The 12,906-nt window shown below is 47.0% G+C and overlaps 1 protein-coding gene across 1 annotated transcript in view; it reads right to left on the bottom strand.

Annotated features, from left to right (window-relative positions):
* Positions 1–10,325, bottom strand: part of FNDC5 (fibronectin type III domain containing 5) — a gene marked incomplete at both ends in the record, with an annotated part of 47,737 nt that extends 37,412 nt beyond the window's left edge. The window contains one exon of the mRNA XM_081334444.1: positions 10,226–10,325. Coding sequence (XP_081190570.1) covers positions 10,226–10,325 — 100 coding nt within the window. The remainder of the gene's footprint in view (positions 1–10,225) is intronic.
* Between the last annotated feature and the right edge of the window lie 2,581 nt (positions 10,326–12,906).

The raw sequence follows: 12,906 nt of genomic DNA, 5'->3' as shown, positions 1-12,906 counted from the left end.
TGGGGGCCCCATTGAGTTCTGTTGATTGTCTGCTTAACCCTGGCAAGGGGGGATAATCTCGGTTTTGAAGTGCTTGTTCCCGGGGAGCGTCTGTCTTTTCACCCAACCAACCAAGGCAGCTGCTTGAGATCCAGAAGCAACATCTGGAGTGGAAGATGAAATGTGACCCCAAGGGTGGCAGCCAAAGAGGCCAAGTGCTCGGAGTTCACCCCCCCTTCCTGTGTCGCCGCTTTGCTTAGAGTAGCCAAACTCCCTTCGGGGGTGAAATGAGCAAAAAGGTCCTTTACTGTCAGGCTTCACCCCACTGAGTGGCAGGAGAATCACTGAAAATGAGCTCACAAGAAAACTCGGGAACTTGGGATCTTTATGGAGAATGTGAGGCAGCCATAACCAAAAGCGTGTTCACCACTGCAACGATTCAAGAAGGAGCCCAATTTACAGGAACAACATCAAAGCCTCTTGCATTTCCTTTTCCTTCTCACACCAAACAGTGGAGAAGGCTGGCCAGTTTCCATTTGCATTTTGTTTTTGCAATTATCACACTAATTCTTGGATTCTTTTACTGACAGTGTGAGAACTAAGTCCCACCCATGCCTGGCTGCTGTGAACATTTGGCACAGAATCTTGCCAACAGATTTACCAAAGACTTGATTCCTTACAGGCAGATCTAATGTGGTTATTGGAATTACAACTTTCTGTATTCGCTGGGAGACATTTTGCTCTGATCCAGTTGAGGGGCGTTCTTCGGCATGGTCAGCCTTCTGGGAACCAGATCTGTGCTCCTCCTATTCTCTCTGTGGGGCAGGGATTGGCCCGATCGGGGAGGTGGTCAGTGCCTTGTTCCAGGAGGGGGTGCCTAAGGCCTTGAAAGAGGCCAGGATGCCTCCCTTCCTCGAGAGGCCTGATCCAGTCTCCAACCTCCCCCTTTTCATGAGGGTTATTGAGAGAACGCAGGGGAGCTAATTATAGCTGGCCCCAAAGAAGAAACCTAGCGGGACCCCTTTCGTGCTCTCAGTCCAGGCCTTTGGTCTTTCTTGGGACCCCACATTCATTTTACCCTTTCTTTGGAAAGCCGAGGGTGCCGCCGAGGCTTCCAGGGGGAGTGGCCAAAAAGTAAAAATGGCAGCCATCATCATGTGATCGAGACCCCATCACTTTTCTACCTGTGAGTACAAAATAAGAAGAAATTTCTTGAACTGTTAGAACCATTAATCAGTGGAACAGCTTTCCTCCAGATGTTGCGGATGCTCCATCACTGGAGGTTTTCACGAAGAGATTGGATAGCCATCCGTCTGAAATGATACAGGGCTTTCTGCTTGAGCAGGGGGCTGGACTAGAAGGCCTCCCAGGTCCCTTCCAACTCTGTTCTTCTGCTATTCTCATGCATGTGAGAACAGGGCAGGCAGGCTGGCAAACAGCATCTCAAATTCCCTGTCTCAGCCCATTCGTTTAATCGCCAGGCTGCGGTGGGAGGTGAGACGGCCCTGTTTTTGCCTTTCTCTTCACTACAAGATGGGGTGGGAAGGGAACCTCCTGAGAGGGGAAGAGGGAGGGGACTAGCTGTCCGTGAGCCTTCCTGCTTTCACTCCCGGCAGGGGATCCCGTGGCAGCTTTTCTGCCTCTTCCAGGTGGAAGCTCTTTTCTTCCCCCCCCCCCCCGAGCATCTTGAAAGAGCCTTACCGAGCAGGGAAGGGAGGCAGGATCCGGGCCACGGCTGAGGGTGGCGCTGGAAAAAGTCTGTGCAGGTAAACCTTCTAAGGCTTCACAGAGAAGATGCCTGCCAGGTGTTGCGTTTTGGCTGCTGAACTCTCTTGTGTGGCCTGATCCCATAAGGCTCATGACCCCCCCCTCAAGAGGATGCCCTCCCCCAGGAGGCTGGATTTCCGTTTCCATCTCTCACACCTAGGATGGCTAAGGGGAGAAGGGAAAGGCTAACCCCATGGGGAAAAGGGGCCAGGAATGTGAGGAGAAAAAAAGCCAGGGCAAGGCAGAGACCCACCCTCCCCTCCCTCCCTCCCTCCCTCCCTCCCTTCCTTCCTTCCTTCCTCCCTCCCTCCCTTCCTTCTCTGTATGATTTCTTCTGCATTCGGGGTGAGCTGAGGACAAGGGGAGACAAAGAGCAGGAAAGAAGGCAGGCAGGTGATCTGAAACGCCTTTGGTGTGTGAGATGAGCATGCACCCTGTCTCTCCTCTGCCTCCCTCGAGCTGGCGTGTATTAAAGGCACCTTCATAAATCTTCCACAGTGTCTCCCAGACGCTGCCACTTCCGGAGTCCCACATTGTTCCACCATCGGAATCCTCAAGGACGGTTGTGTGAAATGCAAGGGCACCTTTAATCTTGGTGATGGTGCCGTGTGTGTGTGTGTGTGTGTGTGTGTGTGTGTGTGTGTGTGTGTGTGTGTGTTGTTGACTTCTCTCCTAACGCAAGCAGGAAGAAATGGAGCAGATGGGAGAGAAATGGGCTGTGCCTGGGGAGGCAGAACAAGTTGCCTCATTAAACTGGGGGCCTCAATCAGCAGGGAAAGAGGTCTTCTTTTAGCTTAGGGGTGGGTGGGGAGGGGGGATGTCTGCCATTTCTGAAAAGCACATTGCCTCTGTTATCAATAGAGCATTTACTTGTTTCTTTGTAGTAATGTGACTATCCAAGACCTCAGGATTGCGAATTATGTAAGCTAAGTTAGCAGGAGCACCGGCTAGTTATAATAATGTGCCTTATTTTATTTTCAGAAGGCCCATGTGAAGGACTGTGTGGCAAAGTTCGGTGTCACTTCAGCCAGACCCTAGAAACAGAGCAAGACCTTTCCCATCGAAAGGGCAACTTCACACATCTGCAGCCCCAGGCTTTAGCTGCCTATCTACAGCCATCAGCTCAACAAATGAAGCTGATAGATCGTGTTAGTTTCAGTGAGTAAAATTGCCCCCCTGCTGTTTCCCTTTCCCAATTCCCTTTCCCTGGGAACATAAACTATCAAAGTCAAAGAAACGTTTAAGACACAAGGATGTTGACTGGGATATTAAGAGAGAAGAATAGCTGAGAACAAATTTCCGAGAGAAGATCTAGTAGAGGAAGGAGCACATCCAAGAGCACAGTGTTTACCCAACTTAGGGGACCATGGTCTTTGGAATACTGTCCTCATTTCCCCACCAAATATATTCTGATTTGGATAACTATATATTAGAGCAGGGGTGTCAAACCCGCAACGTCACGTGACGTGTCGTGACGTATCATGACTTTTTTCCCATTGCCAGCAATGGGGTGGGTGCGGTTTTGGCATGACGCATCCGCCGGCAGCTTGACACTCCTGTGTTAGAGAGCTTGTATGCCTGGCTCCTTTTCCAGTTCTTGCTCACTATCTCCAATCTATGTTTCAGTGTGTTTAATCTCCATTACTAAAGAACTCTTTGGAGATACTTCTCCTATAAAAATATTTGTGCAATTAAAAAAACCCCCAGCAACTATGCAATTTAAAATCTCTTTGTGACCATCCCCACTTGTACTGGAAAAACCCAAATCCCCTTATTTCAGAAAAAATCTGGAAAATGATTGGAAAAACAAATTCTACCTACAGTGATGTTGCTTAACAAAAATATTTAGTTATAAAACATAACCCGATCCAGATATTTCCAGTGTGACTATGAAGTCTAGAAACTTTTAAAAATATGAATGAAATCTGCAGTCAGTCATGTTTTCTCTTAGCAGGATTTAATTCAATGCTAATGGAAAAAGCTCAGAGAAGAGCAACTAAGATGATCCAATGCCTGGAGACTAAAACATATGAAGAACGGTTGCAGGACTTCTAGTGTAAAGAAAAGAAGAAATAGGGGAGACATGATAGCAGCATTCCAGTATTTGAGAGGCTGCCACAAAGAAGAGGGGGTCAAATTATTCTCCAGAGCACCGGAAGGCAGGACAAGAAGTAACGGATGGAATGAAAAATGTACTTGGGAAAAGAGTGGCCCAACTCATCAGGAGGGCTTTGAACTAAAATTGAGGGGGAAGGTGACCAATCTTTAGAATCTCTAGAAGACAAAACCAATCACAAATCCCCCAAAACAAATCAAATAAAGGTAGGGAGTGATGAGAAAAAAAGAAAAACTCAAACAACAATCAGGAGATGCAGGAAACATATCCACAAACAGACATAAAAGTCTTAAATGCTTATATACTAATGCTGAAAGCTTGGGGAACAAACAGGGTGAACAAGAAGCAATAGTACACGAGGGAGGGCATGACATAGTAGACATTTCAGAAACCCAATGGGACAAAACCCATGACTGGAATGGACTGATGGATGGATACAAATTGTTCAAAAGAAACAGGTCCACAAAAAGAGGAGGGGGAGTTGCACTATATGTAAGAGAACACTACATATCTACAGAAATGTACATGATCAAAGATAAAATCTCTCCAGAATGTGTATGGGTCAATATAAAACAGGAAAAAAGTGACATTGCCATAAATGTATATTACAGGCCGCCCAACAAACCAGAAGAAATAGCTGAACTCTTTGCCAACCAGTTAACAAATGTATGCAGGAAGCATACTACAGTAGTAGTGGGAGACTTCAACTATCCAGATATCAACTGGGAGACAAACTCTGCAGTGAGCAGGAGGTCAAAGAGATTCCTAACCAACCTTGCCAACAGCTTTGTCATCCAAAAGGTGGAGGAGGAAACTAGACATAAAGCTATAATGGACCTAATTTTTACTAATAGAGAAAAAGTGATAGAGGGAGTTGAAGTTGCTGGAACCTTGGGGGAAAGTGACCACGTCATACTGGAATTTAATATAATCCAAACACTAGCAATAGTAAACAATCCAATCAGTGTCTTAAACTTCAAAAGAGTCAATTTTAACAAACTAAGAGAGAACCTAGGAAAGATTCCATGGATGAAAATCCTAAGGGGGGAAAACAACTCAAGAAGCGTGGGAAACTCTGAAAAATGCTATCATAAAAACCCAGTTCAGCACAATACCACTGAAAAAGAAGCACAAGAAAGTCAAGAAGAAACCAGCAGGGCTGCACAAAGATCTCTCAGACAAACTGAAAGACAAAAAGGACAAGTACAAAAAATGGAAAGAGGGACACACAACTTAGGCCGATTATCATCAGACATCCATTACATACAAAGATGAAGTCAGGAAAGCAAAGGCTCAGATCAAACAAAGACTTGCAACAGAATTCAAGGATAATAATAATAATAAAAAGTTTCTTCCAACATATTAACAACAAGAAAAAAGGTAAGGAAACTGTAAGTCCACTAAAGAGAGAGGATGGCAAGGAAATAACAGGCAACAGGGAGAAAGCAAACCTGCTTAACTTATTCTTTGCATCAGTCTTCACACATGCCAAACCAATCTTATTTCATTCTCTGATAAAGCTGTGGACATAGTACACTTAGACTTCAGTAATGCATTTGATAAGGTAGACCATAACTTACTCCTTAGTAAGGTAGAAAAAGATGGGACAGACACCGTCACCACTAAATGGATCTGTAGCGGGCTGACAAACCGTACTCAACAAGTAGTCCTCAATGGCACTACATCCACATGGAGAGAAGTAAGCACTGGGGTACCACAAGGCTTCGTCTTAGGCCCAGGACTCTTCAATATCTTCATCAATGACTTAGATGAGGGAATAGAAGGGGAACTCATCAAATTTGCAGATGACACTAAACTGGCAGGAGTACGCAACACCCCAGAAGACAAACTCAGGATCCCAAAAGATCTTGACAGACTTGAACAATGGGCCCTATCCCACAAAACGAGTTTCAATGTGGAGAAAAGTTTTACATTTAGGCAGGAAAAACCAAAGGTAGAAGTACAGATTAGGCAAGACCTGGTTTAAAAACAGTAACTGTGAGAGGGACCTTGGAGTCCCTCTCCAATGTGCAGCAGCAGCCAAAAAAGCTAATTCAATCTGGGTTGTATAAACAGAGGCATAGAATCAAGATCAGCCAAAGTATTAGTACCGCTTTATAAAACCCTAGTGAGACCACACCTGGACTACTGCAGCCAATTTTGGTCACCATATCACAAAAAATATGTTGAGAGTCTGGAAAAAAATTCAGAGAAGAGCAACTAAGATGATCAAAGGTCTGGAGACTAAAACATACAAAGAACGGCTGCGGGACTTGGGTTTGGCTAGTCTAAAGAAAAGAAGAAATAGGGATGACATGATAGCACTATTCCAGTATCTGAGGGGCTGCCACAAAGAAGAGGCGATCACGTTATTCACCAAAGCCCCAGAGGGCAGGACAAGAAACAATGGTTGGAAACTGATCAAAGAGAGAAGCAACCTGGAATTAAGGAGAAAGTTCCTAACAGTGAGGACAGTTAACCAGTGGAACAGAAGATGCCTTCAGAAATCTTGGGCGCTCCATCACTGGATGTTTTTAAGAAGAGACTGTACAGTCACTTGTCTGAGAAGGTATAGGTTCTCCTGCTTGAGTGGGGGGCTGGACTAGAAGACCTCCAAGGTCCCTTCCAGCTCTATTCTATTCTATTCTATTCTATTCTATTCTATTCTATTCTATTCTATTCTATTCTATTCTATTCTATTCTATTCTATTCTATTCTATTCTATTCTATTCTATTCTATTCTATTCTATTCTATTCTTTAAAAGAAACAAACTCTTGAAATACGCGTTAGTCACCAGCTATTTAAACTGTCTTCGGGAAGAAGCGTTTTGCTGAAGAGCTTTTCTGGAATGCTATTTCTGGGGCTGAAATCACAGCAGTAACAAAAGCTTCAATACGTTTCATGGTTATGTGTGGACACTACTTCCCCAGTTTGCAGGGAACCCCATTGGCTTGGAGGTCCAGGGGCCTCTGAGAGAGCTTTGCATCCAAACTGCTGGAGAGGAGCTAACTGCAGAGCAAATGGAACAAAGGTTAAACAAGCAGGCAGGCCAGCTTATGGCCCTGCTCTAAATGGAAGCAGGTTTCATTGGGGAAAAACTTCCATGAGTGAACATGCTCAGGGCTACGGCAAGGCACCAGCAGGTTCACACTAGGAGAGTCTGTAGGACAGTTGAGCTGGAAGTGGGCTGCATTCTTCGTACCAATTGTAAGAAGAGAGAAGGCTTAACTGAGGCTTCTCAGAGTTGGAAAAGAGGCAGCAGATCCTCTGAGGAGCCAGGGGACCCTTCTCAGTCTTTTTTGAGTACCGGGCAGGCTCGTGTCTCTCCTCTCATCCTCACAAAACTAGTCCTACAAATCCCATGCTCACCTTAGAATCCCAGTTCCAGTCAGTGCTGGAGCAAGTCACATTTTTGGACTCTTTGGCCAGGTTTGGAAACTCTCTAGGTGCCTCTCTAGGGTCAACTGTTTGTCTCTGGCCCTGAGCCCTGTCACCTGAAGCTGGCATGGTTGCAGTTTATTGCCACACATAGGCATGCTTGTATCTACTGAAAAGACAGACTCTAACCTTCTCCAACCTGAGGCTCTTGACTTGTGCTAGACTAGAATCCTGGAATTCTCACTTTGCATTGTCTGAACACGCACACACTCGGGAGCAGGAGAGGCTCTCTTACTTGTCAGAACAGACGGATTAGCTTTTTACGTGCAATCAAAATGACGGCTGCAGAATCAACTTGAAGACAATCAATCTTGCTGTGGCTTTAAGCAAAGCAACATCTAAGTGAAATGGAGAGGAAGCCATAGGGCTCACTTGATAGGACCACCAGGATCCAGTCCACATCTTTCAAGAGATGAATCTGGCTAGTGAGGAATTATTGACCAAGCATGTTGAGGATGTAAGGCAGGGGTGTCAAACTGCTGGCCTGTGGGCCGGATGCGTCATGATGAAACCGCACCCACCCCATTGTCTGCAATGGCAAAAAAGTCATGATACGTCACGACACGTCAGTTTGACACCCCTGATGTAAGGTGTTTCCCAGTGTTTTCTTCATTTCAACGCAACAAATGATTTCTCTGAAACTAGATTATTTTTGTTATTTCTAGGCTTCATTCAGGGTTCTACCTTGTTGAAATTTCTTGGCTTGAAATCAGTTGACCTCAGGGATGACCTTCTCTCATGCCGCCCTGCTCTGCAGGCCTGGCCCTAAACACTTCGCATCTCCCTGCCTAGTTGAACATGGGATTAGGCAGGTTGTGATTTGACCTATTGTGGAAGCCTAACATTATATTAGCATACTGTATGAAGCAAGTCATCTCACTGTTTGGAGATTATATAGAGAAAAGAATTGGGCTTTTCAGGTTTAGGATTGAGTGTGTTGTGTCAAAACATTGGATCCAGACAGTTGTTCTTTTAAAAAAATTCCACTGAAATCAGCACATTAATTTTGTAGCTCTATTTTGAAACTAGATTAAAGACTATATTTTTTTCAATAACTGTCAAAAGATCTTAATAATGAATAGTATAATAAGTTTGACAATTAACAAATTTCTATCTATGACTCCAGAATCTGCTGCCTGAGCCACCGACTGCTTCGCTGTGTCTCAAATGAAAGTCTGTTCCTGGCTGTGCTGATAAATCAGAACCTCCTTGGATTTTTTTCTATCCACCTCGTTTCCCCCCCGCCCAATTTTTAATTTCTCTTTCTAGGAATTCCAGTCTGTTAAACTTCATATTTAGTGATCTGCTTTTAAAGTGAGGACTAATTTACTTTCTGATTTCTGAGGTCCTGATAATTTTAATGGGACCCTGTGTTCATGGTTTTTTAAAGTCTATTTTTCTGAGAGACTTTCTTAGCCTGACAAATATCTTGGCACATTCTGTGACTCCTTGTAACAGATTTTTGAATAAGCATTATGCTTGATCATTTTGCATATTTTCACTGACTCCTTGGCCAATGTGACCTTGTGAAGCATCCCATGCAATGTGTGCCCAGGAGTCAAAACTCCTTTCTTTCTTTCTTTCTTTCTTTCTTTCTTTCTTTCTTTCTTTCTTTCTTTCTTTCTTTCTTTCTTTCTTTCTTTCTTTCTTTCTTTCTTTCTTTCTTTCTTTCTTTCTTTCTTTCTTTCTTTCTTTCTTTCTTTCTTTCTTTCTTTCTTTCTTTCTTTCTTTCTTTCTTTCTTTCTTTCTTTCTTTCATCTTTATCCCTCCTCCAATCTTCCCAGGACTTCCTTAAACAATTGGAGCCCCTCCTATCTTATGAAGAGCTACAACAGGGGTGTCAAACTGCCAGCCCATGGGCCGGATGCATCATAGCAAAACCGCGCCCACCCCATTGCCAGCAATGGCAAAAAAGCTGCCATACATCGTGACACGTCATGTGATGTTGCGAGTTTGACACCCCTGACCTACATGTTTGTATTGGTTTCATAACCCCTCCCCACCTAGAACAGCTACATTATTGAGAAAGATGCAGGGGGGATGCATCTCCATCCACAGACCTGTGTTGCTAGTAATCTGGAAAATCACTTAATGTTGTCCGGGGACTTATTTCACTCCAGCTGCTGTTGCCTACTTGCCTACTAATATCTGGTTTGACCACCCTGCTGTCCAAAGTTGTTTGATTCTAAGGAAATCACCGTTAACAGATATCGGCCACATCTCTCCCCATATTTTAGGAATCCTGTTCAGCACTGGGGGCTTTCTGACAACATGAGAAGAACCACCCTGGGCCAAGTTAAGGTCCAGTGTGCGGCAATTCCTTTCTGAGAGAGGCAAGGGAGCTAGCTGATTGTCTTCACATGAGACGGCATCACATGATCTCTCAATGAATCACTTGGCTGACTTGAAGGACAGTCACCCGGGCCACTGATTGGCTCCTTTCTCTCAAGCCCAGTTGAATAAATAGAATTCAGTAAGGAGGCCAAATCTCACAGCAATCAGCAGCCAGTCAGTAATGTCTCCTTGGGATCTGTGCACTCTTATGGGGTCTTCTTAAACCCTGTTACACAAATTGCTTCCTTTTCTTTTTCACAAAACATCTCTAAATGGTACACTCCCAATAGAGTATTATTCATCGTTCCAGAAACATGCAGCAGTGAGTGCCACAAACGAAACGTGTTGTCCTATGCCACTACCACAAATACTTCTTTGTTGACTCTCCTCAACTCAGCTTATCAGATAGATGGTGCCCCAGCGAGCGAAGCAGTTGACCGAGAGATGTTCAAACGTGGAGCAGCACCAGAGGTCAGGAAGGTTCGGGGCAATTCAAGCACCAAGTACAGAACAAAACCTGCTGTCCATTGCCAACCCCGCTTCCCTGTCAGGGGTCGCAGGTACCCGCTCCCCCACCCGCGCCCTCTTACCTGCATCTGCCCAGGACAGGCTGGCACAGCTGAAATAAGCCAGGAAGGCTGCGTTGATGTAGAGGAGCGGATCTGCCATCCTCCTCCGGCGCGAGTCCATGGTGCAGCCACATGGAAAGGAGGGCCGCTTCAGCCCCGGAGGTCCAGACCCCGCATGGGGAGGGAGAAGCCGAGGGAGCCCGGGGCGCCGCCGATCACAACGACGCCGGCCGGCCCCGCGCCCCGGCCGCCCAGCCGCCGAGAACCCGCGCGGACATTCCAGCACCACGGAGAGCTCCCGCAGCCGCCGCCTCGCTCCCCCGGCTCCTCCCGGCGAGGAGCGGCGGCAGCTGCGAGGGGCCCCGGAGGCCGGGGGGGAGCGGGCGGGGGGCTTCTCCCGGGGCCCGGGGAAAGTTTCTCCGAAGCGGCGGGAGGCGGCTCGGCTCCGGCGAGGCAAATCTAGAGCGAGGCGGCAGGTCGGCGGCGGCGCTGGGTCTCTGCAAGCTGCAAACGTGCCGCCTCCTCGCCCATCAGTCAGGCGGCTCCATTCAGCGGAGCGAGAGGGTAAAGCGGGGAGCCCCGGAGTCTGGCCACAACGCGGCGCCCCCGCCCTGCCCGCCAAGCTGAGTCCGGCTTCCTCCCACCATCCCCGGCCGAGTCACACCGCCCTCGCCTGGCGTGGAGATGTGCGCGTCGAACGCACGGAGGGGGGGGAGTCTTCAGTCGGCCCCTCCCTCGTTATCCTGAGCCGGAGAGCGACAGGCTGCGAAGGGGACAGGGAGCCTTTCGGGCTGGCTCGGGCTGCCCAGCCCCAGTTGGCGACGGCCCCTTGCAGGCCAAGGAAGGAAGCGCTCGGGGCCTCGGAGCCCTCCCCTCCCCGCAGACGCTCCCCTGCGTGTGCCTTGGCTGATTGGAGGCGGAAGGAGAGCGAGGCGGGCAAGGAGGGAGCCCGGCCGAGTAGGGGAACTCTGCCCCCATCCTTCCTCCGGGACCCCCCTTTGGGGGACGTGCCAGTGCCAAGGACAGCAGCGCCCGTGGGTAGCCCGGGAATTCGAGCACGGAGGAATCAATCCAAAGGGGTGAGCGCTATGATAGATGGCAGCCTCCAAGAGAAAGAGCCGGTCCACTCAGCAGCACATCCCCTTGCAAGGTTTCTCCCAATTTGCACCAGGAGAGGGAGAGGAGGGCAACGGCTCGCATTTGGAGGAATCTGTACGGAAATTAAAAGCATCCTCTTCCGTTTATGCTCATCAAGCACCCCAAGAAGAAGACATGCAAGGAGTTACAGGGAGGAAGATGGGGCCAAACAGGCTCAAATAGCCACATGTTGAGGGCTTGATGAGTTCAATCTTGCCATGCTGAACTGTCAATTTCCTTCCCTCCCAACAGATCCACCTGAGGGGTGATTCAACTGTATGAAGCTAGCCTGACTATGGAGCTTCTGATGATAAGGGAGATGCCGTGGCCTTGAAAAGTACAGCAAAGCTGTAATAAAATATGGCATCCTCTTGTAAGGAGCTTCTTTCCCAAATACCCCAAGTGGCTGGGCACATGCAACAGAGAAGCAGATAGGGTCCACAAAGGGGAGCAGGAGGGGCATGCCCCCACTGGACAATTTGTCATGTGATCTGGGGACTTCCTTGCTGGACTGACAGGTCCTGGGGGCAGGAGCCCAGGCAGAGTCATACAGACTGGAACCAGGGCTTCATCTGTGGCTTGCTCTCAATTCAAGAAACATCTCCCTCTGAATAGGAATTAGGCCAAAATCCAAAGATTTATCTGGTTTGATACACCTAGATCAAATTATATAGGCCACTTGTGTCACCTTTAAATAACAGCTCTGACCAGCACAAAAAAACCAGACAGAGCCCACTCTCTCTCAAGCATGTACTGTATGGCTGATATTACTGACTAGGAAAATATGGGGTGAGCCCTGCTGGATCACCCCAAAGGTGAGAGGCACCCAGCTGCCAACGGTGGGTCAGAAGTTGCCAGTGTCCCCTCTGCTGCCCAGCAAATGTTCCCAAGGAGGTGGAAGGGCCCCGTCTCTCCATCTTGGCTAATGTGCTTTTCAGACTGCCCGATGACAGTCAATTGCGTAAAATTTAGCTAGATGGCATGTGAAAATGCCGCCTCTTTTCTTTTTCTCTTTTCTTTTAAAATATTTGTTTTTTGCCTATTCCCCAAAGAATAAATGTCTGTTAAAAATTATCCTAACGTGCACCACAAAAGCACAGGAAAGCAACTTATCAGCATTTTAAAAGCAACTAATTAAAACAATCTGTCGTGAATCTCCCATCATTCAGCTTCTCTCAACTATGAAAAAAAGTTTTTCTCCACTTTCTACCATGTATTATTTACATTCCCATTATATTTCTTCTTATCACATACACTTTCTCGCCTTTTTTGAAAGGAAAATTTTCCAAATTTTCTCGCCTTTCCTCACAATAATTCCAGCCCCTTGATCATTTGGTTTTTCGGTAATTTGCTGGTTCTAGAATATTTTTTTCTGTTTGTTTTTATCTTATCTTTACTATTTGTATAGATAATTCAAGGCAGTGACCATATCGAATGCTCCTTCCTCCTCCTATTTTCCCCACAACAACAATTCAGAGAAGGACTGGCCCAAAGTCACCCAGTTGGCTTTCATGCCCAAGGCGGGACTAGAGCTGCCTCCTGGTCCCCAGCCTGATGCCTTCACC

Source organism: Vipera berus (genome assembly GCF_964194415.1).
Source record: "Vipera berus genome assembly, chromosome: 9".
NCBI classification, from domain to species: domain Eukaryota; kingdom Metazoa; phylum Chordata; class Lepidosauria; order Squamata; family Viperidae; genus Vipera; species Vipera berus.
Note: the sequence above shows the minus strand (reverse complement) of the source record. Positions and strands in the feature narration are given on the sequence as shown.